This window comes from Panulirus ornatus, chromosome 45, assembly GCF_036320965.1.
Source record: "Panulirus ornatus isolate Po-2019 chromosome 45, ASM3632096v1, whole genome shotgun sequence".
Taxonomy (NCBI): Eukaryota; Metazoa; Arthropoda; class Malacostraca; order Decapoda; family Palinuridae; genus Panulirus; species Panulirus ornatus.
In genome coordinates, this window is record NC_092268.1 from 1420512 (window position 1) to 1447343 (window position 26832).

At 40.8% G+C, this 26832-nt stretch overlaps 1 protein-coding gene across 33 annotated transcripts in view; it reads left to right on the top strand.

Annotated features, from left to right (window-relative positions):
• The first annotated feature begins 534 nt into the window (after positions 1 to 534).
• The window catches only part of LOC139762980 (uncharacterized), an 81472-nt gene continuing 55174 nt past the window's right edge, over positions 535 to 26832 (top strand). For 7 of the 33 annotated variants that reach the window (XM_071688413.1, XM_071688422.1, XM_071688410.1 and 4 more), the window contains exons 1-8: positions 539 to 720; positions 1563 to 1690; positions 5423 to 5519; positions 5911 to 6035; positions 7941 to 8121; positions 21820 to 21966; positions 22184 to 22318; positions 22885 to 23044. In XM_071688413.1, the coding sequence (XP_071544514.1) occupies positions 8071 to 8121; positions 21820 to 21966; positions 22184 to 22318; positions 22885 to 23044 (493 nt within the window). In that variant the 5' untranslated portion in view covers positions 539 to 720; positions 1563 to 1690; positions 5423 to 5519; positions 5911 to 6035; positions 7941 to 8070. The other 26 variants (XM_071688401.1, XM_071688400.1, XM_071688402.1 and 23 more) reach the window with 14 other exon arrangements.

Below are 26832 nucleotides of genomic sequence, written 5' to 3' on the forward strand. Positions count from 1 at the left end.
CACTATGATACTCATTTGAAAAATTTCTTTATCTAAGTTCATGATTTCTTTTGCTCCTTAATTCGGCACATTAACCTTTCTCTTAACATCTTGTTGCTTGCGGTTTTACACTTCCTGGTCTTGCACACCTTTCCTGCAGATGATATCCATATGCTTCTTTCACTTGCATCTTCACTCCATCCCAATTTTCATATATCCACATCCCACCTTTTGCATACCAAACATGTGACCTGCACAGGTAAGCAGTGCTTCCCTGAAAGTCCTGCACTCCTCTTTCACCCCTTGTTTCATATACTTGCCCTTTGTTGCTCTTGATTCAGTTTCTCGTTATTTCTGTAAGCAGGCTTTCTTTCAAGCTGAATCTCCCTCACCACTTCTCTCACGTCATTTCATTTTTCCTTGACACCAAAGTCAAATGCTGAGTATCATCATTGTTTAAATTGTTGTGTTTAAAATGCACTATGTACCTCTACAAGAGTTCAGGGTTTAAGTGGCTGAAAATGATATAAACTGACATGCTAGTCATTGAAAAATGAACTTTGTATATTTCAGGTCGCATAAAGTTTAGAAAGTCAGTAAGTGTGGGCAGTGCAGAGGGTGTAGTAATGGAGGAGGGAAGGTACTGTTAATGGTATAGATCCATCCAACCTTCATGTAACGCTTGCTGAAGTGGAAGAAATTATTATTGCAGAAGAAATTAATTTCACAAGCCCACTGCATGTGAGTATGATATTCATTTCTTTGGAGATCTTCTCTCATTGTTTGAGGTAGTTATTTCAGTCTACTAGAAAAGAAATAATGGCTTGTTTTAGCATTGTATGTATATTAACCAAAATAATAAATGCTTTAGAATATGAATATACCGGGGTTGACGTGCTGCCAGTAGATGAACCAGGGCTTTTGACGTGTCTGGGGTAAACCATGGAAAGGTCTGTAGGCCTAGATGTAGATAGGGAGCTGTAGTTTTGGTGCATTACACAAGACAGCTAGAGACTGAGTGTGAACGAATGTGGCCTTTATGTCTGTTTTCCTGGTGCTACCTTGCCGAAGCAGGAGGTAGTGATGCTGTTTCCTGTGGGGCAGGGTGTTTTGCTAGGAATGGATGAATTCAAGCATGAATATGTACATGTGTATATATGTGTCTATATATGAACATAGACACATGTATGCATATGTGCATATATGGGCATTTATGTTTGTGTATATAAGTGGATGAGCTGTTCATTTACTTCCTGGTGCTACCTCACTGATGCAGGAAATGGCAATCAAGTATAATGAAATATAGATAATTCATTTTTGCTTTTGTTATTACCACCATACCACTTTTCATAATTGTTTTTCCTTACTTGAACTGCCAGTTTTGTATGTACATACAAGTGTTGCATTGTTCATTTGTATGTGCTGGCTGCTTTGCCTTCTAATTAAAGTTTCTTGTTGGAGATTTCCAGCTTGTTTGTTTTACTAGATGTCATGTTCCAGTTTACCCAGGTTTTGCTTTTTTCTAAAACATAAATTTAGTATAATTATGTGAAAAAAAAAGAAATTTACTTTGCAACCCCAAGATATCTGGCGATGTAACGGCAGTAAACATAAACAACCTGGTGTTGGAGGAATTGGGTGACTGCTACTGGTGAAGATTGGCTTATCAAGACATTACCATCCCTGTCCAGTTGCAGAGTGCTGTATTTGAGTGAGTATATTTATTTATTTATTTTGCTTTGTCGCTGTCTCCCACGTTAGCGAGGTAGCGCAAGGAAACAGACGAAAGAATGGCCCAACCCGCCCACATACAAATGTATATACATACATGTCCACCCATGCACAATATACATACCTATACATCTCAATGTACACATATATATACACACACAGACATATACATATATACACATGTACATAATTCATACTGTCTGCCTTTATTTGTTCCCATTGCCACCTCGCCACACATGGAATAACAACCCCCTCCCCCCTCATGTGTGCGAGGTAGCGCTAGGAAAAACACCAAAGGCCCCATTCGTTCACACTCAGTCTCTAGGTGTCATGTAATAATGCACCGAAACCACAGCTCCCTTTCCACATCCAGGCCCCACACACTTTGCATGGTTTACCCCAGACGCTTCACATGCCCTGGTTCAATCCATTGACAGCACGTCGACCCCGGTATACCACATTGTTCTAATTCACTCTATTCCTTGCACACCTTTCACCCTCCTGCATGTTCAGGCCCCGATCACTCAAAATCTTTTTCACTCCATCTTTCCACCTCAAATTTGGTCTCCCACTTCTCCTCGTTCCCTCCACCTCTGACACATATATCCTCTTGGTCAATCTTTCCCCACTCATTCTCTCCATGTGACCAAACCATTTCAAAACACCCTCTTCTGCTCTCTCAACCACACTCTTTTTATTTCCACACATCTCTCTCACCCTTACATTACTTACTCGATCAAACCACCTCACACCACATATTGTCCTCAAACATCTCATTTCCAGCACATCCACCCTCCTGCGCACAACTCTATCCATAGCCCACGCCTCGCAACCATACAACATTGTTGGAACCACTATTCCTTCAAACATACCCATTTTTGCTTTCCGAGATAATGTTCTTGACTTCTAAACATTCTTCAAGGCTCCCAGAATTTTCGCCCCCTCCCCCACCCTATGATTCACTTCCGCTTCCATGGTTCCATCCGCTGCCAGATCCACTCCCAGATATCTAAAACACTTCACTTCCTCCAGCTTTTCTCCATTCAAACTTACCTCCCAATTGACTTGACCCTCAACCCTACTGTACCTAATAACCTTGCTCTTATTCACATTTACTCTTAACTTTCTTCTTCCACACACTTTACCAAACTCAGTCACCAGCTTCTGCAGTTTCTCACATGAATCAGCCACCAGCGCTGTATCATCAGCGAACAACAACTGACTCGCTTCCCAAGCTCTCTCATCCACAACAGACTGCATACTTGCCCCTCTTTCCAAAACTCTTGCATTCACCTCCCTAACAACCCCATCCATAAACAAATTAAACAACCATGGAGACATCACACACCCCTGCTGCAAACCTACATTCACTGAGAACCAATCACTTTCCTCTCTTCCTACACGAACACATGCCTTTCATCCTCGATAAAAACTTTTCACTGCTTCTAACAACTTGCCTCCCACACCATATATTCTTAATACCTTCCACAGAGCATCTCTATCAACTCTATCATATGCCTTCTCCAGATTCATAAATGCTACATACAAATCCATTTGCTTTTCTAAGTATTTCTCGCATACATTCTTCAAAGCAAACACCTGATGCACACATCCTCTACCACTTCTGAAACCACACTGCTCTTCCCCAATCTGATGCTCTGTACATGCCTTCACCCTCTCAATCAATACCCTCCCATATAATTTACCAGGAATACTCAACAAACTTATACCTCTGTAATTTGAGCACTCACTCTTATCCCCTTTGCCTTTGTACACTGGCACTATACAAGCATTCCGCCAATCCTCAGGCACCTCACCATGAATCATACATTAAATAACCTTACCAACCAGTCAACAATACAGTCACCCCCTTTTTTAATAAATTCCACTGCAATACCATCCAAACCTGCTGCTTTGCCGGCTTTCATCTTCCGTAAAGCTTGTACTACCTCTTCTCTGTTTACCAAATCATTTTCCCTAACCCTCTCACTTTGCACACCACCTCGACCAAGACACCCCACATCTGCCACTCTATCTTCAAACACATTCAACAAACCTTCAAAATACTCACTCCATCTCCTTCTCACATCACCACTACTTGTTATCACCTCCCCATTTGCCCCCTTCACTGAAGTTCCCATTTGCTCCCTTGTCTTACGTACTTTATTTACCTCCTTACAAAACATCTTTTTATTCTCCCTGAAATTTAATGATACTCTCTCACCCCAACTCTCATTTGCCCTCTTTTTCACCTCTTGCACCTTTCTCTTGACCTCCTGTCTCTTTCTTTTATACCTCTCCCACTCATTTGCATTTTTTCTCTGCAAAAATCGATTTGCATTTTTTCTCTGCAAAAATCGTTCAAATGCCTCTCTCTTCTCTTTCACTAATAATCTTACTTCTTCATCCCACCACTCACTACCTTCTCTAATCAACCCACCTCCCACGCTTCTCATGCCACAAGCATCTTTTGTGCAAGCCATCACTGCTTCCCTAAATACATCCCATTCCTCCCCCACTCCCCTTACCTCCTTTGTTCTCACCTTTTTCCATTCTGTACTCAGTCTCTCCTGGTACTTCCTCATACAAGTCTCCTTCCCAAGCTCACTTACTCTCACCACTCTCTTCACCCCAACATTCTCTCTTCTTTTCTGAAAACCCCCACAAATTTTCACCTTTGCTTCCACAAGATGATCAGACATCCCTCCAGTTGCACCTCTCAGCACATTAACATCCAAAAGTCTATCTTTCGTGCGTCTATCAATTAACACGTAATCTAATAACGCTCTCTGGCCATCTCTCCTACTTACATACGTATACTTATGTATATCTCGCTTTTTAAACCAGGTATTCCCAATCACCAGTCCTTTTTCAGCACATAAATCTACAAGCTCTTCACCATTTCCATTTACAACACTGAACACCCCATGTATACCAATTATTCCCTCAACTGCCACATTACTCACCTTTGCATTTAAATCACCCATCACTATAACCCGGTCTCGTGCATCAAAACCACTAACACACTCATTCAGCTGCTCCCAAAACACTTGCCTCTCATGATCTTTCTTCTCATGCCCAGGTGCATATGCACCAATAATCACCCATCTCTCTCCACCAACTTTCAGTTTTACCCATAGTAATCGAGAATTTACTTTCTTACATTCTATCACATACTCCCACAACTCCTGATTCGAGTAGTGCTACTCCTTCCCTTGCTCTTGTCCTCTCACTAACCCCTGACTTCACTCCCAAGACATTCCCAAACCACTCTTCCCCTTTACCCTTGAGCTTTGTTTCACTCAGAGCCAAAACATCCAGGTTCCTTTCCTCAAACATACTACCTATCTCTCCTTTTTTCTCATCTTGGTTACATCCACACACATTTAAACACCCCAATCTGAGCCTTCGAGGAGGATGAGCACTCCTCGCGTGACTCCTTCTTCTGTTTCCCCTTTTAGAAAGTTAAAATACAAGGAGTGAGTATAATAACAGTAAATAAAGTCTGTACTCGAGTATTTTGTTTTCCATTTCTTGAATACTATCATACAATCTCATGAATTTATGTATGCTCTCTATTAAAGTGGATAGGTATATGTGCCATGTTGTGTCCATATTTGATACTTACTTTTGGGGTTCATCTTGACAGGATGGATAAATTTTTTTGTAGAAATATTATGTACGTTCTCTATAATAGTATTTTTATTTGCAGAGGCCCAGTGGTGGGAGAGACATTGAATGGCTATCCATTGAGTGAATACCTTCATAAGACTGGCCAGGCGAGTGTTTTTGGTAACAACATATTTGAGGTGAGTTATGAAATAAAACAGATTTGCTATGAAATTAACATGAGAAATGGAAATATTTACTGCCTTATTGAAAAAAGGGTGTAATAATAAATTGAGATTCCTTCATTCCATGTGAACTAGTGCTTCAGGTTATGGACACACGTGTTATGAGGTGTTATTTTTATTTATTTTTCCTTTTAAGTCAGATGCTTGGAAATGTATGAGGAATTTGTGTTTTGTAGATATCTCCCATGAACAAAATTTTAATGTCTTATAAAAGTATTGATGGTTGAGTAGAAATAAAGCTGATACTTGGACACTCTCTAAGTTTCAGAAGTTAACATTTTATTTGATATATTAGTTTATCTATATTTTGGGCTATATTTTATAACATTATACTCTTCATTGTTAGGGTCAAGTGTTTGTGCAAGGAGACCTTATAATGGAGAGGGTTTCCTAGATGACAATGTGGATGTTTCATCACTGCAAGAGAATATAGTTACTCTGGATGGCTACCAAACCATCACTGGACTGATCGTGAGTAATTCATTAGCTTTACCTATCGTGCTTATTAAATGCTGAAAAGTTTGGCATGACATTCAAAGACTGTATCAAGGGAAAAGATTCTTGGTTTTTGTCATACATTTCTAACCAGGGATTCCCTTCAGTGCAGTGATAGGTATGTTTAAAACTGTAGTAGTCCTAATAATGATGGATGAGTGTCTTAGACCTTGTGAACTTGAGAATGGAAGTTGGATTTGTTGGAATTGAAGGGCATGAGAACACTGTGACGAGGATTGATCTTGTAAGGAACGATAATGGAAGTGTTATGGTTGTAAAGAGCGGAGTATAAATGAGAGCAAACAAGAGTGTGATGAAATAGTTAGGATATATGGAGATTATGAGGAAAGGATATGCATGAGATGTGGAATTTCCAAACGGGATGAGACACTGAAAAGATTGAACTATAAAGTGAGAGTTCAGAGTTACTGGGGCCTAAATGTATTAAGAGGGTCTGAAGTGAGTAAAGGGTAAAGAACTGGAATGGTATAATATACAGGGAGCAACATGTCAGTGGGCTGAATTGGGGTATAAGAGGTGGGGGAAACCATATTAGGATCATTAGGGCTTGTTTGTAGATGGGAGATGGTTTCTCTGCATTGTACATGATGGCTATAGATTGGATGCAAGTAAATGTGGCTTTTCATCTGTTCGGATCAATCTTGTTAATATAAAAAGTTGCCAACAGAAATATATTTTTTTTTACACTGGAGGCTTCATTCATATACGCAAGTCCACATCAGGGTTGGTCCTTAATTGAAATATAAAGAGGTTGATGCAAGGAAAAATGTACAAGGAAAAGTATATGCAAATTTTAGAGGAAGTGAAAAACTTGTCCATTAAAAAGTGCAAGCTCATAGTTATTCACTCTTCCATTCTCTAGCTGTTATGCATAATGCACTAAATTCCCAGATGCCTATCCACAAGCAAGCTTAATAGTACATGCTGCCATATAATACTACTTACTCTGGCAATGGAATTTTCCTGATTTTGTTTCTAAGGAATATGTTCAACTATGAAATTTTTCTTTTGTAGCTTATTATGGTTTCCTCTTCATTTTCAATATTTTCCCCTAAACTCGTCCTCAAACATGAGCATTATGATGTGGACAATTACAAAAGTGTATGCAGGACATTATCACCAGTTTCTGTTTCTTTTAGTATTACCACAGTAACTTGTGAACAATACACGTTAGAATCTAAGGTTTATATTTTCACCATGAGTACCCCTGGAGGTAATGAACAAATGAGATTTGTGGGCACATGGATGAATTTGCATATTACCTAGGATGAATGTATTTTGGAAGGACTAAGTCGAGGTTGTTGAATAATAAAGTTCAAAATAACATATAGGTGAAGACAAATACCATGATGTACCTTTTTAGCATATTTTAACTTTTGGTGGGACAGTAGGCATTGCAAGTACCTGTTATTCCTTTGATAACATAAATTTTCAATTTCTAAACTGAGTAAACAAGAGATCCTGTACTGACCTGCCCCTCAGACTAGGATGCCCATTTGAAATGTTTGTTCAGGAAATCTGTATTGTACAAGAAAACATCAAAAGATGTTCAACTTCTTCCATATGGATCGAATTCGAATCACAAGCATCAGAGTTTGTGGTATGGATGGTGAATACTTTCAGGATTTTGGTTGTAAAGTGGGTGTTATTGGAAATTTAGACTTAAAGGGCAGATTGAATGGTCTTGATATTGCCACTGACCTCATGCGACTTGATAAGAATATCCCTCATACAGGTAAGATCCAGTGTTGAAGACTGCTTGTTGATTATAATTGTATGCATATAGTGATATAATGCCATACAATTCTTTGATCTTTGAGGCTAGTGTAAGAATTAAATATATTTTTTTCCCCATTTTAGGATATTTGACATTTGAAAAAAAAGACGGTTATGACATCTTTGGATCTGTTAAATTCTGATCTGACTGTGGAATCTCTGAATAGCTTGGGTGTGGAGGCTGCAGTTGATAATCTTGTGTTAGTGGATCAGGATGCCACTATTACAGAAGGTGTGGGTCTCAGGTTTACTGGAGATGTTCATGGTATGTTGAGTCAATTCTTGAAATTTTAAGGTAGCCCATACTAGATTTTGATTGACATTTAAACTGTAGTTGAATATCTGGGTTAATGTCTACTAGAGGATGTTTCACTGTTGCTATTAAACTATATACTAGCAAGATCCTGATATCCACAGACAGATATCCAATCAGAACAGCAGGTTAGTGTGAGGAATTTGAAGAAAGTATTTTGCATCAAACTTCCTGAAAATCGAGGAATGAGATGGAGTAAGATGGATTTGTCCTTGGTACACCCACCTGGCTAAAGCTTGGGGTTTGTACATACACACATAGGAGCAGAGATGTGGTATATATACAAGGTTGAAACAGGACAACGCATCTGTAGAACTCTTTCCAAAACATGCATCCTTGAATACCATATCTGCATACGCACATACAATGGTAAAGAACTGGAATTCAGGGATCCTGCAATGGAAATTTCACCTGATTTTATTGGAGTCTTGGAAACAATGTATACCAGCGATAAGATCTCACCTGTTATACCCAGATGGGTACATGATTCAGACAATACATAGCAACTGTAGGAAAGAGCAGCACTGTGGTGTTACTAGTATATAATCCTCCAAAGAATTGCAATGAAATGAAACTCATACACAGTGATAGCAGTGAAGGAACAATTAGGATGGGACATGAAGCAGTGTGTCAAGCACTTTTTATAGATGGTATTTTAGTAAAATACTGATTGGTTATAGTGTTAGACTGGGGAATGGATGAGAGGGACTAATACACCATCATTACTAGATGTTATTTTTGCAGTAGCATGGATATTGGTAACATATACACCTTTTGGAAGAATTGATCATGTGTTGCTCAAATTTGAATGTGGTAAAAGACTACAGTAAAAGAGCAGAGGTGAGACAGAAAATAGATGATCATGGAAACTAGACAATCCTCCAAAATTTGTGGTAACATAGATTGGGAAATGGCATTCAGTAGCTAGGAAGCAGGGCATGGCAGTGAATGAAACCATGGAAGCGTAGGTGAGTCACAGAGTGGGGAGAGAGTGAAGGTTCTGGTAGTGATTAAAAATGTTATCGGAGCAAAAATTGGTATGGTTGAATGATTAGTAGTTCTAACATTATATGGTTGCATGGTATAGGCTGTAAATAGGGTTGAATAGAGTAAGGTGGATGTGTTGGAAATTAAATGTTTGACAATGTGTGGTGTGAGGTGGTTTGATTGAATAAGTAATGAAAGGGTAAGAGAGATGTGTGGTAATGGAAAAAGCATGGTTGAGAGAGCAGAAGAGTGTGTGATGAAATGTATACATATGGAGAGAATGAGTGAGGAAAGGTTGACAAAGAGGACATATGTCAGAGATGGAAGGAAGGAGAAGCAGGAGACCAAACTGGAGGTGGAAGGATAGTGAAAAGATTGAGTGATCAGGCCTGAACATACAGGAGAGTGAGAGGTGAATAGTGAATTGGAACTATGTGGTATACTGGGGTTGATTGAACCAGGGCATGTGAAATGTCTGGGGCATACCATGGAAAGGTCTGTGGGGTCTGGATGTGTATAGGGAGCTGTAGTTTCTGTGCATTACACATGACAGCTAGAGACAGTTTGAACAAATGTTGCCTTTTTTTTTTTTTTTCCTGGCGCTACCTTGCTCAGGCAGGGGGTGATGATGCTGTTTCCTGTGAGGTGGGGTGGCACCAGGAATGGACTAGAGGCAAACAAGTTTATGTACTTGTGTATGTATGTATGTATGTATAAATATATGTTATGTATGTGTATGTATGAGTGGATGGGCCATTCTTTGTTTCCTGGCACTAACTCTCTGACACAGGAATCGGCTATCAAGTATGATAGAATATGAATGTGTAATTTTTTAGGATCCAGTCAGATTAAAGTCCCCATGAAAGCCAGGCCTTAATTGAAATTGAGAGTATTATGAAATGGAAAAAGAAAAGACAAGGGAAAGTTTTTATGAATTTTGCAGTAAGTGGAAGCCCTGTCTTTTGCAGTGTGCCAGTTCATTGCTATTGGAGAAAACATGAAGTTACTTCCAAAGCTTCAACATGTAGGGAAAGGAGTAGCTATCAAAACTGCCCACCCATGAGTCTGATGGCCACACGATAATCATGTGATGCAGCAACTTGCTGAGTATTGCATAGTCTGGCTAGTGGAGAGGGCACTGTTGGCACCAGACGTATGAATGTTGACTACTAAAATACTGGAATGACTCATTTAATCCATTGTGGACATGTCAGTCTGTAAGATGCCTTATTGAATGTATAAGATCCCATTGTCAGTCTGTAAGATGCCTTATTGAATGTATAAGATCTCATTGTTGTTTACTGGCCGGAAGAGATCATGTTTACTCAGCGAAGTAAATAAACTCAGTACACCTCAAGCTGTTTGATACCCCCCATGTGTTGCTCCGCCTCGCGAGTTATTTTTCACCGGTTTCTCCTCCTATGGGACTTGTGTGGGAGGAACAAGTGGTGCCCAGACCCGGGAGCAGCCTTTACATGCTCAAACGAACTGAACTTGTGTATATGTGCAGCAAGCTGTGGTGATTACTCATGATGGCGGAGAAGGAGCAACTTGAAAGAGGACGGGCGGCTGCTCGAGGATGGTGTACGAGAGCCTCCAAGGCTTTGCAGACTTTGCTTGAACTGCCAACTGTGTCTAGGGTGCAGCTGGAAGACGTTATAGCAGATTTAGATAAGCGTCTAGACACCTTGGACTGAGTTCAAGCGGAATATGAACTGACAATAAGTGACCCTGAGTTGTTGGAAGCAGACCTGGACAAAGCAGATAGTTTACGCAGTGGTGTTAGAGCTGTTCGGGTGCAGGCTGGCGAACTGTAGGCAAAACTGGATAAGACTGCCGTCCAAAAAGGGTCAGGAAGTAGGTAAGATAAATCTGCAAGTGCAAGCGCAGTGTCTATTAGTGCCAGTGTGAACCTTCCACGGCTTGATTTGCCGAAGTTTAGTGGTGAACTAACCCAGTGGCAGTCATTCTGGGATTTGTTCGTGGCCATGGTAGACGACTCTACCAGCCATCAGCAAGTTCACCTATCTGCAGGCCTTATTGGAAGGTGAGGCCAAGTCTGTCATCCAAGGCTTGTCACTTACTGCAGTTAATTATGCTGTGGCCTGTAAGCTGTTGAAGGAGTGGTATGGGAAGCCAGAGAGGATTATCTTCGCCCACATTCAAGCTCTTCTTGGCTTGAGCCTGCTGTTCAAGCCTCAAGGATCTACGACTTATGTGTCCACCTTGAGGAAGCTGCAGGATGACCTCCTGATCCACATCAGGAGTTTGGAGGCACTGGGGGTAAGTGGCAGTGAGTTTGGCCTCTTCCTCACCCCAGTGATTTTGTCTCGTCTGCCGAGCGACATCCGTTTGGAGTGGTCGAGGGAAGGATCGGGCCTCGAAAGTGATCTCGCATGGCTGCTGGATTTTCTTAGGAAGGAGATTGAGCGTCGTGAACGCTCAGACTCCTTTAAGGATGTGACTACTGCTGCAGGGTCAGACGGCCGCAGTGTGAGGGAGTCTGAGAGAAGAAAGAAGTCTCCTAGTTCTGCATTTGCTCTTCAGACAGTCTCAGAGACATATTCAGGTGGGTGTGGATTTTGTAATAAGTCCCATTCCAGTGAAAAGTGCTTTAAAGTTATCAAACTTCCACATGCAGAACGACTGGAAAATATTCGTTCTGCTGAGCTGTGTTTTAAGTGCTTAAAAAGGGGGCACGTAAGTAGAGGTTGCAAGGCAAAGTGCTCTAAGTGTAAAGGCAACCATAATGTCCTTCTCTGCTCAAAGGATAATGTTTCACCTAAGGGCAGGGCTGTTAGTCAGCCGGCCAAGGAGAGTGAAGGGGAAACGGGAGATACCAATGTTGTGCCTGGTGATCTAGTTGGTGTTTCTCATTCTTCACAGTTTAAACAAAGGTATTGTGTCTTGCCGACAGCAAAAGTTAAAGTGTATGGAAGGCATGGCAAGTACAGTGAAGCTACCTTGTTGTTCAACTCTGGGGCAGATCGATCCTATGTGTTGAGTGAATTTGTAAGGAAGGTTAGGCCTACATGGGTATCTTCTGAACAGATGTCCTATTCTGCCTTTGGGGGAAGGAAGAGTTCTAGATCTACCCAGTGTAATATTTATGACCTGAAGTTAGTGGATGTTAATAATGAAGTAGTGTGTTTACTTGCAGCTGAAGTGCCCACAATATGTGCTCCATTGTTACATCCTTGTGTTCCAGCTGAAACCCTACTGCCCTTTAAGTCTGTGCAGTTAGCAGATGAGTATGAGTGGGACAGGAAGGTAAATGTTGACATTTTGATAGAACTCGATGCCTATTGGAAATTTGTAATCCCCAACAAGAATTTGCAGGTTGAGGGACTAGTGGCTCAAGAGACGGTGTTTGGTTGGATCCTATCTGGGAATTGTGCTTTGGCATCCAAGGGAAATGTTAAGTTGTCTCAGATGTTATGCATTAACAATTTCAATGAGAATGAGTTACATAAGTTTTGGGATTTAGAGTCAGTGGGAATTTGTAACAAGGAAGTATATCCTGATGTTAGCAACCATCCTGTATTAAAATCCTTTTCAGAGACAGTTAAGTTTAAGGATGATAGATATGAGGTTGCTCTTCCCTGGAAATCAGAGCATGAGTGTAGCCTCCAAAATAATGAAAGGCTTGCAAGGAAAAGGTTGCTATGTTTGATGCATAAATTTAAATCCAATCCTAAACTTCAGGAGGAGTATGATGCCGTATTTGAGGGTTACGAACGGGAAGGCATCATTGAAGAGGTACCTGAGGGTGAGATGAACAGCCCATACCCCACATTCTACCTTCCTCATCATCCTGTCGTCAGGGAAGTCAGCACCACAAGTAAAGTAAGACCAGTCTTTAATGCATCTGCTGTGAGCTATAATGGAGTCTCATTAAATCACTGTCTTGAGGTGGGTCCCACTCTTAACCCACAGTTGGTAGAGGTACTTATAAGGTTCAGAAGGTGGAAGGTTGCCTTAACTGGTGATATCACTAAAGCTTTCCTCCAGATTAATGTAAGGAAAGAAGACAGGGACGTGCATAGATTTCTTTGAAACTATAATGGTGACATTCGGATAATGAGATTTACTAGAGTTCCATTTGGTAATAAAAGTAGTCCATTTCTGTTGAACGCAACTGTTAAACATCATCTTAAAAGCTTTCCCGATTCTGAAGTTATTGCAGAGCTAAAGGATAACCTATATGTGGATGACTGGTTGTCAGGAGCTGACAATACAGAGGAAGCCTTTGCTAAGTTTGATGAGGCACGGTCAGTTCTATCGAAGGCCAGTATGACACTTTCAAAGTGGAGCTCGAACTGCAATGCCTTAAAAGACAGATTTAATGACTACTTAGAGCCCAGCAAGCATGCAGAGACAAAGATTCTTGGTTTACATTGGTGTTTGACTAGAGATAGTTTTTCATTTGATTGTTTAGAATTGAAGGATCTTGAGGTAACATCCACAAAGAGAGCAGTTCTCAGTGTCATCAGTAAATTATTTGATCCTCTTGACCTTCTATGCCCAGTAATCATGATGGCAAAAATTATGTTCAAAGATATTTGGAGACTTGGACTTTCTTGGGATGAGATCTTGCCTACAGAATTGCAACACCGGTTTCAGAAGTGGGTTCAAAATATAAAAGTTCTTAACACATGGCAAGTTAATCGTTGTTACTTTCCAGAACTTGTATGGAACAGGCTACAAAATGTAGAACTGCATGCCTTTGGAGATGCTTCCGAGAAGGGGTATGGTGCCTGTGTATACTTGAGAGTTCCTGATAATGACGGGTCATTTAAGATAATCTTAGTTCTAGCCAAAGGAAGGGTAGCACCTATCAAGAAATTGTCGGTGCCGAGTTTGGAATTAATGGGTGCTAGGCTATCTGTATTTGTGAAGACTTCCCTACACTTAATTGATGTACAAATTTACTGCTGGACTGATTCGAAAGTAGCATTGTCATGGATAAAGGGAGACCCTAATAGATGGAAGACTTTTGTAGCGAATAGAGTAACTGAGATTCAGAGTTTAATCCCCCCAGTTCAGTGGAAGCATATTCCTGGTAAAGATAATCCAGCAGACCTTATTTCCAGAGGTGCCTTTGCTGAAGACTTAATTTCCTGTACCTCATGGCTGAATGGTCCTGCTTGGCTCTCTGAACACTTTACTCCCATGCAACAGGATGAGGTACCAGCAGCACTGCCCATTGTAGAGGAGGTATTCACTGACAGCCCAGTGACATGCTTAGTGTCCGAGCATCCATCAGTAGGGATTGACTGCGCCCGCTGGGGTTATTTTACAAAAGCTATTAAGTGTGTAGCTTGGGTAATAAGGTTTGTGAACAATTGTAAACCTCATGCTGTTAAATGGTTTGGGCCCTTGTCTTATACAGAGTTAGATCAAGCTAAGACAGAGTTAATAATTTGTGTTCAGAGAGAAAGGTACAGCCAAGAGATCAATGCCTTAATGCTTGGAAAGTCACTCCCTAAGAGTTCTGACATTAGAAAATTCAATCCTTTTATGGATGAAAATGGTCTTTGAGAAGTAAGAGTTGGCTGGACCAGGCTGAATTAAGTTATGATTGCAAGTATCCTATGATTATTCCAGCAGGTCACATTGCCAAGCTGTTAGTTAGTTTCCAACGTGTATTTCTGAAACACGCTGGTGTTTCCACTTTAATTTCAACGTTAAGATCTTGTTACTTAATTGTCGGATTAAGAAAGCTTGCTAAGGTAGTCTGTAGAGAGTGTATGATTTGTCGTAGACATCACTCACAAGCTTGCCGTCAGCCTGTAGCTCCTCTCCCAGGACTAAGAATTAACTCTGCTCCTCCTTTCACTGTGACAGGTGTAGATTATGCAGGACCACTGTTTTGTGTTGATTTTCCATGCAAGAAGCTGTACATTTTGTTATTCACTTGTGGAGTTGTCTGTGCAGTACTCTTAGAGTTGACTAACTCTATGTCTTATGATGATTGCTTACTTGCCTTTCGTAGGTTTTCTGCCAGAAGAGGCCTTCCATCTGTTATTTACTCTGACGATGCCAAGACTTTTATTAGTATGTCTAAACAAATGCATCAGTTCTTTGGCACCCTTGCTCCCCAGTGGAAGTTTGTTGTACCCCATGCTCCATGGTGGGGGCGTTGGTGGGAAAGATTAGTCCAATCTGTTAAATTAGCTCTGAGAAAGACTCTTGGTAAAAAATGTTTAACAAGATGTGAGCTAGAGACTACCTTACATGAAATTGAGGCATGTGTAAATTCCAGACCCTTAACTTTGACTACCTTACATGAAATTGAGGCATGTGTAAATTCCAGACCCTTAACTTTTGCCACAGATGATCCTAATTCTGTAAGCCCTTAAACACCTTCTCATTTTTTAATTGGATGCACTGCTGGATTTCATAGAGAGCTTAAAGGTGATTGCCAGGTTCCTGAAATGTCACATAAGGACCTATGTGAGCGAGAAAGCTACAACAGATGAAGCTCATAGTCCCTTACCACCAACAGATGCCTTCCCAGCATATGCTCAAGGTTTTGATGAGGCTCACTCCATGACACCGTCGTCAACTTATGTGTATAGAACAGGACGAACTGTAAAGCCTCCTCAGAGACTGAATATGTGAGATTGGAGGGTTTGAGATGTATTGTAGATTTAGGTTGATGATCAGTATAGTCCCTTTGGGTATTGTTTATTGTTTTATTGTGCCATTTGCTTCCCAGGGTGAGGGCTGAGTTGACTCTTAGTGAGACATTTGTATTTATACATCCTGATGCCATATGATCATGTTGTTGAGAGTAAGGATAGGAGTTATTAAAGGTACTCCTATGGTGGGGAGATGTTGGCGCCAGACGTATGAAAGTTGACTGCAAAAATAATGGAATGACGCATTTAATCCATTGTGGACACGTTAGTCTGTAAGATGCCTTATTGAATGTATAAGATCCCATTGTCAGTCTGTAAGATGCCTTATTGAATGTATAAGATCCCATTGTTGTTTACTGGCCGGAAGAGATCATGTTTACTCAGCGAAGTAAATAAACTCAGTACACCACGAGACTCGAGCTGTTTGATACCCCCCATGTGTTGCTCCGCCTCGCGAGTTATTTTTCACCAGTTTCTCCTCCTATGGGACTTGTGTGGGAGGAACAGTCAGCATTACAATAACTCTTGTGTTCACTTCATGTGTTTACTGGTGTTATGGTGTTTCTTTAAAGTTTTCTCGCGAGTTCAGTGAAAGATTCTTGGCTCATTCCACACTGGTCAAATATGAATGAAAATATTTATTTATGGATAAGATTTATTAGTTTCCAAGGAGAGTATAAGTTCTCGGTCAGTTATGATATTGGCTCTGCCATATTGAGCATATCTGAACCCATTTATTAACGTATGGCATGTGTTTATCAAAATGAATATGCTTGAACAATGCCAAATACTTTAAGACATACTTTTGTTGCCTTTTTCTCCCCCCCCCCCAGAGATCAGCAATGAATTGGGTAGTTATGGTGGTGCAAGACCTGCTGCTGTTGTGGTCATGGCTCACGTGTTGTGGACATTGGCCCTCTCGATGGGAACAGCGGCTGTGCCAAGTGAATTACCCCAGCAGCCACCCTCAACCCCACCTATGGTAAGTCTACCAAGTCTAGGGTTGTAAGGGGGGGGGGGATATGGTTAGCTTGAGGCTTGAGGGGGTATTGGGGTCAAGCATTCATGATGGGTCTTAGATACTTCCCATTCCATTATGTATGTAAATAGAACATTTTTTTGCTTTTTCTTACTTTTTTTTTTTTTTAAAGCCAGTCCTCCCCCATTGTCTTAAATTACCCTTAAATTACACTCCAAGCAAGTGAAATTTTATGAAATTGAGATATTGAAAAGTTTTAATAACTGATTAGAGAAGATAATGAGTCGAGTTCTGTTTTATCCACTTTGTTGGTTTCCTTCCAGCTATGGACTTGGCATCAATAAATGTGACAGACTTGGAACTGACAACATTCAGAATGGAAGGTGCAGCAAGAATAGATGATAGCTCGTGGACAGAAGGGGTGACAGGTCTCGAGCTGTTGACCTATGACTACATCACTTACTGGATTTTGGGAGCGCCAAGGTAAGGGTGGGACTTGGTCTAAGCTTGGGGTGATGAATAAGTGTTTAATGCCATGTTAATTGATTCTGGTCAAGGGACATGAACTCTATCCAGAATCTTGCATTTTCCAGAAATGTGCGAAGCGTGCTTGTCAGTATATGCAACAAGCCTTCAAGGAATGTATTTGAATCCTTTGTACAGGATGTGGGGAACAGAAAAGTAACAAAAAGCCAGGTTTATTGGGGGATGACTTCCCTGGGTATTTGGTCCATACAACGACTCTCCTTTCCTGAACTTGAAATGTTTTGTAACAATGGATTTGGTGGCTAAGTAGTTACCAGTGAGCTTCATTATATTTACTCTTTATACAGCAGCCTGTCATATATTGCCATGCCGCTTTGCTTTCCCAGTCCATTCACCAAGAGCTGTAACTACTTTCTGCATACTGTATAAGATATTAATCAGCAAAATAAGAACTAGGTGGGCATGTGCGAGGACAAGGATTTGCAGAGGAAACGCAGGGGAAAGAAATGTTCATGTACTTTAGTATGTTGTAATGTGGATAGAGAGAGTGAAAGAAACAGAAGGAGTTAGGGAAGGTAGTTGGAACAAGTGACTGACCTGATGTTAAGGAGTTAATATGATTTGGAATTTAGGAAAATGAAAAACTGGGATCCAAAGTTGATCTGCTTGATGTAGGTATTTTAGGAGAAAATATGATCAAACTTCAGGACAGTGTCAAGATGTGCAAGCGTCTGAGGAAATGGTGAAAATACCGATTAACATTGATGCTATTTAAAAGTTGGGTAGTAAGGTAAGGAAAAAAAATGAATTTTAATTTGTGGCTTGGCATTTTAGTATGGTCTTTGCAGTAGCTGGATGGATGAAATGGTTCACTTAAAATGGATTTCTCGTAGACTGGAAGTGAATAGTAGTGAATAATGTCTGGTACATCATAAAGAATGGAATGGCTGATGAACTGAAAGATGGATTTGAAATACTATGATCCAGGTTTGAGAAAATGTCTAGAGTTGAACTTGGCAGAGGTGTCAAAGAAAGGCAAAGGGAAGAGGGGTTGAAGGAAATTTCAGATGTTACTTGAATTTATAGTTTGAATTAATAAAGATTGGATTTATTTGTGACTAATAAAAATGTCAAGTGGGTTGGCAGGAGTCATTACCAGAAAATTGTTGCCTGGTCTGCTATCATCAACAGTGTCAAGATAATTTCGAAGTTCCAGTTGACTTCAATCAGCCTCGATAAAGTCAACAGGATAGCAGTGAGTGTTTTTGAGAACACAGTAACAGGGTTGTATAAGAAAATGGGCAGGTCAACTTTTGTGCATTACTGCATACAGTTTTCGCATAGTATTGCAATAGTGTGCTCTAGTTGGCTTGACGTATTGCTTGTACATATTCTAGACTGAAGATTATTAGCATTGCTAAGGTTATTCCGAAGAACTGTTAAAATTCTCTACGAAGGTGACTACTGTGAATGTTAATGTTAAAAAGATTATTAAACCAATGGAAATTTTTTTGAGAATTTGAGGGGATATCACTTTGTAAATGTGGATTCAAGTAGGCATACTTCTTGCATTGCAAACCAGTATGAAACTGGTGTCCTTTATATGGTTAATGCTGCTTTATACTGGCTACTAAACATGTTGTGTTATATACATAGGATGTCTATATTCAGTTTCCTGTTTATCGAATGGATCAGGTGCACAGTTGGCTTACTCGTATATTCCTGCACTTTAAGTCGATGTATGTGAGCAAACCAAGGCTGTATGCTCATGATTTGATACATATAACTGGGAACCAAAAACTGTCGTGTTGGCCTTCATAATTTTAGACAAAGTAGCAGGCATATCTGTAGATTAGTGGTGTTCAGTGGTAATAATTGTAATAGTAGAGGAAATGGAGTTTAGTGGTTCTGACATATTGGGGTAAAGGAATATAATCAATAGTACGTGGTTGCTTTTGGTTAAGCATTTCACTTTGCAGGTGAATGGCCACTCGCTAGACAGCATAACCCGGGAGTTCCTACTAGATGGTGTAGATCAGAATGTACAGGAAAGTTGGCGTGCAAACTACATGGAAGTGGATGTCTTCACCACCCTTGGCAGTCCCATAGCAGGAACGATCTCTGGAGTGCTAACTAGTGGTAGGTTTTCTGCTACATAATGGTCTTGTTTTGATCTAGTTGGGCATAGGAATGGGAAAAGGAACCTAAACTGACCTGACCTGACCTGACCTAACCTAACCTAACCTAACCTAACCTAACCTAACCTAACCTAACCTAACCTAACAACCTAACCTAACAACCTAACCTAACCTAACCTAACCTAACCCAACCTAACCTAACCTAACCTAACCTAACCTAACCTAACCTCCAGCTTGATGCTCCTGCCTGCTGTCTGTTGCTCCTACCATTTTGTTGCCGAAAGGGTGGGCTACAGCATAGCTCTAACCATAGGAAAATCTCGGGTTTGATGAATGAGTAGCATGAGTAAAGTTTTGTGTGTAACAAGGAGAGATTGTATGCTTGTAGACAGAATACCAGCAGTCTACATATGGCTGAGACAGAAAGAAAGACGGCTGTCTGGATCGGAGGAGTGCAGCTTGACAACCACTGAAGTGCTGGCTCAGTATGCAGTTATCACTAATCCTCATGATACCTAGGTGGGTAGGATCAGGAGTATCACTTCTTTATCCCATCTTTCACATGCCATACACATCATTTGTCTATGTAAGTATTTAAACCTTTCAATGCCCTGGTTTTATTTAGCTTATGTGTGTGCCATTTTTTGATTTCTCTAGGTATTGCAGCACAACAAGCCACTTTTCTAAACCCTCTTCCCCTTGCTACTTTATTTTAGACTGTTTTTTCTTCATTTGTTCATTACAGACTTTCACACATTACTTCACCAAAAAATGGCATTCCACCTGCCACTCCCTTTAACATACTTGCATATAAGAACCTTTTCTGTGCAAGCCAGTGAATTGCAACAGGCCAATTATGCATGATAATGCTCAGTCCCTCACATGTATACTCTTGCCCATGTGCAGCTTATTGAATCCAGTATTCCCAATTACCACTCCTCTTTCAGCAACTGTCAAAGCACTCGCTTGGCCTTTTAAATGTAAAGTGGAACTCCCTTAAATGGGTGTCCATGGCAGTAGTCTCTCCATATCTAGGGAACTCCAGTGCCACTTCATAGCCTCTATTGCTTCACCCTTAACAGGCCACGTAGAGTGCTTCTACCTAATGTTCCTTATTATTACTATTACCTAATGCTCCAGCCTAAATGTTCCTACATACTGCTACCATCTGTTGCTTCTGCCAATTTGCCAAAAGTCAAGGCTATTGAATGGTGCTCCGCAGGAAAATCGGTTACGAATAATGATCTATGCGAGTCAAGTGTTGTATATGACAAGGAGAGATGCATGTTTCTGGACAGAATGCCAGTAGTTTACTTGTGATTGAGGTTTATAAAAGCAATTTTTTATATAATGGAGTTTATACTATCCTCAGCAAAAGGGGGTAGAACACTTCTCTTAAACCTGTGCTCTAGTGCGTCTTGATTCTTCCATGCTTTCACATCACTACAATTGTTTCCATAAACTAATTTTTTTCATTAGACATTTTACCTAATGGGATTGCAAAAGAGCATTGCAAGTCTTTTTCCCAGTACCTTCTGTGGTTGTAAACAACCTTGCCCTTGGATATAATGTCTTGTCCATCCTCTGCATTTTCATTCTTCAAAAAGTCATTTAGACTTGGATAACATATCCTCCCAACTTTCTTTTTTCACTGGCCTGTTATTCAGTAAGAGTGAAGCTTTGTAAGGCTCTTTTCCATAAGTTCCCATGCTTGTCAGTGACCTCACCTCTATGTGTCTGGGCCATAATCTGCACTTGTCTTGGAGTTGAATTACAATAAACAGCGATTGTCAGCACTTGGCAATCTCTTCATATCAGTGTCCTACACTCTTGCATGTTTGAGAGGTAACCACCTAGAGTTGGACCAAACCGTCTCAAGACCTCATTTAATTAAGGCTACACCCAATTGAACAAGGACTCGTGTGTTGTGACAGATGCCATTAGGGCACATAAAAACTTTCATTCTTGTACTACCAGCAATTTAGAGAGTCCTTTAATTCCAACACACCACCACAATATCATTGCTCTCTTCTCGTTCAGTGCCCTCTGCTCCATCATAACATTTCATTTTCTTGCACAGCTGACCTCAAGTCTTCACTCTACTTCTTCCATTGTTACCCTCCCTGCCACTCTTGGTACTTGTCCATCACCTGTGATATCAAGACTCCAGTTACTTTGAGTTCTTTTTCACAGTCATCATCCCAGGTCTTATCCCAAGACAACTTCATGCCTGTAGCATATAACTATTTAAACACACGTACAGCCTGCACATCACTGCTGGATCTACAAGTGTCACTTATTCTGTTGCTTGGCTATTACCAAAATGTGTAAATGAGGTTGATTTTTAATGATGCTGACTTGGTAAGGTAGGAGAGGCAGTTGGATATGAAAAAAGCGTGAACTGGTCTTTTGAAAGGTATGGAGTGGGCCGGTCATCTTCCCAGAACTAACAGTGAGTGGAACAACTAGCATTGATCAGACTGTTAACATCAGGAACCCCTTAGAAGGGAGCTCAGCCAATCAATCCTTGGAGGAATATGTTGTAGCTGTAAGCGAGCTTCAGGTATTTAAAATGAATGTTCTCTTGGTTATTTCCACAAAAAATGGGATGAGGGAGTGGCAAGTCTGATAATGCTCATAATCAAATAATGGTTATACTTCAAAAAAGTCAAAACCTTACTGATCGTACATTAGAATTCCCTTTTATGACAGGATACTGGTTTTACATTTGCTGTACCATCTAGTAACTTGGTTGATTAACCACTTGGTGATACTTGCAGACAGAGGTACAGCTTCTGAAGGATGCCCTTCCTACAGTGTTTTACCACTCCGGCCAGCAAGCTATCACTGGATTTATAAATGCTGCATCCCTCGCTGTTGATAATGCCCATTTTGATGAACTGACTTTACATAAGGTGAGTGAGTTGCATCATAGCACTTGAGATATAAAACACTTCAAAGTTCTGATTCTGGAAAGGGATGTTAAAAGATTATTAAACCAATGGAAATTTTTTTGAGAATTTGAGGGGATATCACTTTGTAAATGTGGATTCAAGTAGGCATACTTCTTGCATTGCAAACCAGTATGAAACTGGTGTCCTTTATATGGTTAATACTGCTTTATACTGGCTACTAAACATGTTGTGTTATATACATAGGATGTCTATATTTGGTTTCCTGTTTATCGAATGGATCAGGTGCACAGTTGGCTAACTCGTATATTCCTGCACTTTAAGTCGATGTATGTGAGCAAACCAAGGCTGTATGCTCATGATTTAATACATATAACTGGGAACCAAAAACTGTCGTGTTGGCCTTCATAATTTTAGACAAACTAGCAGGCATATCTGTAGATTAGTGGTGTTCAGTGCTAATAATAGTAATAGTAGAGGAAATGGAGTTTAGTGGTTCTGACATATTGGGGTAAAGGAATATAATCAATAGTACGTGGTTGCTTGTGGTTAAGCATTTCACTTTGCAGGTGAATGGCCACTCGCTAGACAGCATAACCCGGGAGTTCCTACTAGATGGTGTAGATCAGAATGTACAGGAAAGTTGGCGTGCAAACTACATGGAAGTGGACGTCTTCACCACCCGTGGCAGTCCCATAGCAGGAACGATCTCTGGAGTGCTAACTAGTGGTAGGTTTTCTGCTACATAATGGTTTTGTTTTGATCTACTTGGGCATAGGAACGGGATAAGGAACCTCCTAATTTTTCTGATGGAAAGTTCCACTATTTCCTAATATTTTCTAACCATGAAAGTGTGCTGCGAGGTGCAACTGGAGGGATGTCTGATCATTATCTTGTGGAGGCTAAGGTGAAGATTTGGATGGGTTTTCAGAAAAGAAGAGTGAATGTTGGGGTGAAGCGGATGGTGAGAGTAAGTGAGCTTGGGAAGGAGACTTGTGTGAGGAAGTACCAGGAGAGACTGAGTACAGAATGGAAAAAGGTGAGAACAATGGAAGTAAGGGGAGTGGGGGAGGAATGGGATGTATTTAGGGAGTCAGTGATGGATTGCGCAAAAGATGCTTGTGGCATGAGAAGAGTGGGAGGTGGGTTGATTAGAAAGGGTAGTGAGTGGTGGGATGAAGAAGTAAGATTATTAGTGAAAGAGAAGAGAGAGGCATTTGGATGATTTTTGAAGGGAAAAAATGCAATTGAGTGGGAGATGTATCAAAGAAAGAGACAGGAGGTCAAGAGAAAGGTGCAAGAGGTGAAAAAGAGGGCAAATGAGAGTTGGGGTGAGAGAGTATCATTAAATTTTAGGGAGAATAAAAAGATGTTTTGGAAGGAGGTAAATAAAGTGCGTAAGGCAAGGGAGCAAATGGGAACTTCAGTGAAGGGCGCAAATGGGGAGGTGATAACAAGTAGTGGTGATGTGAGAAGGAGATGGAGTGAGTATTTTGAAGGTTTGTTGAATGTGTTTGATGATAGAGTGGCAGATATAGGGTGTTTTGGTCGAGGTGATGTGCAAAGTGAGAGGGTTAGGGAAAATGATTTGGTAAACAGAGAAGAGGTAGTAAAAGCTTTGCGGAAGATGAAAGCCGGGAAGGCAGCAGGTTTGGATGGTATTGCAGTGGAATTTATTAAAAAAGGGGGTGACTGTATTATTGACTGGTTGGTAAGGTTATTTAATGTATGTATGACTCATGGTGAGGTGACTGAGGATTGGCAGAATGCATGCATAGTGCCATTGTACAAAGGCAAAGGGGATAAGAGTGAGTGCTCAAATTACAGAGGTATAAGTTTGTTGAGTATTCCTGGTAAATTATATGGGAGGGTATTGATTGAGAGGGTGAAGGCATGTACAGAGCATCAGATTGGGGAAGAGCAGTGTGGTTTCAGAAGTGGTAGAGGATGTGTGGATCAGGTGTTTGCTTTGAAGAATGTATGTGAGAAATACTTAGAAAAGCAAATGGATTTGTATGTAGCATTTATGGATCTGGAGAAGGCATATGATAGAGTTGATAGAGATGCTCTGTGGAAGGTATTAAGAATATATGGTGTGGGAGGCAAGTTGTTAGAAGCAGTGAAAAGTTTTTATCGAGGATGTAAGGCATGTGTACATGTAGGAAGAGAGGAAAGTGATTGGTTCTCAGTGAATGTAGGTTTGCGGCAGGGGTGTGTGATGTCTCCATGGTTGTTTAATTTGTTTATGGATGGGGTTGTTAGGGAGGTGAATGCAAGAGTTTTGGAAAGAGGGGCAAGTATGAAGTCTGTCGGGGATGAGAGAGCTTGGGAAGTGTCAGTTGTTGTTCGCTGATGATACAGCGCTGGTGGCTGATTCATGTGAGAAACTGCAGAAGCTGGTGACTGAGTTTGGTAAAGTGTGTGAAAGAAGAAAGTTAAGAGTAAATGTGAATAAGAGCAAGGTTATTAGGTACAGTAGGGTTGAGGGTCAAGTCAATTGGGAGGTGAGTTTGAATGGAGAAAAACTGGAGGAAGTAAAGTGTTTTAGATATCTGGGAGTGGATCTGGCAGCGGATGGAACCATGGAAGCGGAAGTGGATCATAGGATGGGGGAGGGGGCGAAAATTCTGGGAGCCTTGAAGAATGTGTGGAAGTCGAGAACATTATCTCAGAAAGCAAAAATGGGTATGTTTGAAGGAATAGTGGTTCCAACAATGTTGTATTGTTGCGAGGCGTGGGCTATGGATAGAGTGGTGCGCAGGAGGATGGATGTGCTGGAAATGAGATGTTTGAGGACAATGTGTGGTGTAAGGTGGTTTGATCGAGTAAGTAACGTAAGGGTAAGAGAGATGTGTGGAAATAAAAAGAGCGTGGTTGAGAGAGCAGAAGAGGGTGTTTTGAAATGGTTTGGGCACATGGAGAGAATGAGTGAGGAAAGATTGACCAAGAGGATATATGTGTCGGAGGTGGAGGGAACGAGGAGAGGAGGGAGACCAAATTGGAGGTGGAAAGATGGAGTGAAAAAGATTTTGTGTGATCGGGGCCTGAACATGCAGGAGGGTGAAAGGAGGGCAAGGAATAGAGTGAATTGGAGCGATGTGGTATACCGGGGTTGACGTGCTGTCAGTGGATTGAATCAGGGCATGTGAAGCGTCTGGGGTAAACCATGGAAAGCTGTGTAGGTATGTATATTTGCGTGTGTGGAAGTATGTATATACATGTGTATGGGGGTGGGTTGGGCCATTTCTTTCGTCCGTTTCCTTGCGCTACCTCGCAAACGCGGGAGACAGCGACAAAGCAAAAAAAAAAAAAGAAAAAAGAAATATATATATATATATATACATATGAACAATGTAAGAAATAATTTAGAAAACTGAAACTTCTAGCTTGAAATGAAATGAAAAATGAATGTCACATAATGGTTCAACCTCTGGCTATGGAAAAGGGAAATGTATAATTTATTTACACAAACGTCAATAGTAGTTTTCATCAATTTAACCACTGTATCATACTGCCTGGTCCACTTCTCTTATCATGAACAGGAATATTGGCTTATGATGTTTCTCAATTGTCTTCATTACACAAAGTAATGGGTATGTTTGAAGGAATAGTGGTTCCAACAATGTTGTATGGTTGCGAGGCATGGGCTATGGATAGAGTTGTGTGCAGGAGGATGGATGTGCTGGAAATGAGATGTTTGAGGACAATATGTGGTGTGAGGTGGTTTGATCGAGTAAGTAATGTAAGGGTGAGAGAGATGTGTGGAAATAAAAAGAGTGTGGTTGAGAGAGCAGAAGAGGGTGTTTTGAAATGGTTTGGTCACATGGAGAGAATGAGTGAGGAAAGATTGACCAAGAGGATATATGTGTCAGAAGTGGAGGGAACGAGGAGAAGTGGGAGACCAAATTGGAGGTGGAAAGATGGAGTGAAAAAGATTTTGAGTGATCGGGGCCTGAACATGCAGGAGGGTGAAAGGCGTGCAAGAAATAGAGTGAATTGGAACGATGTGGTATACCGGGGTCGACGTGCTGTCAATGGATTGAACCAGGGCTTGTGAAGCGTCTGGGGTAAACCATGGAAAGTTGTGTGGGGCCTGGATGTGGAAAGGGAGCTGTGGTTTCGGTGCATTATTACATGACAGCTAGAGACTGAGTGTGAACGAATGGGGCCTTTGGTGTCTTTTCCTAGCGCTACCTCGCACACATGAGGGGGGAGGGGGGGGTTATTCCATGTGTGGCGATGGGAACAAATAAAGGCAGACAGTATGAATTATGTACATGTGCATTTATGTATATGTCTGTGTGTGTATATATATGTGTACTTTGAGATGTATAGGTATGTATATTTGCGTGTGTGGACGAGTATGTATATAAATAAAAAAAAATCTTTGCATGATTGATAAAAAGCTGTTTAATCAGTTTCATTTTAACTAGTAACCTACATCTTTTGTATTTGTAATGGACCATCTATTCAGACTACTTAACCTAAATATCTTGTTGATAATTGTTTTTCAGACC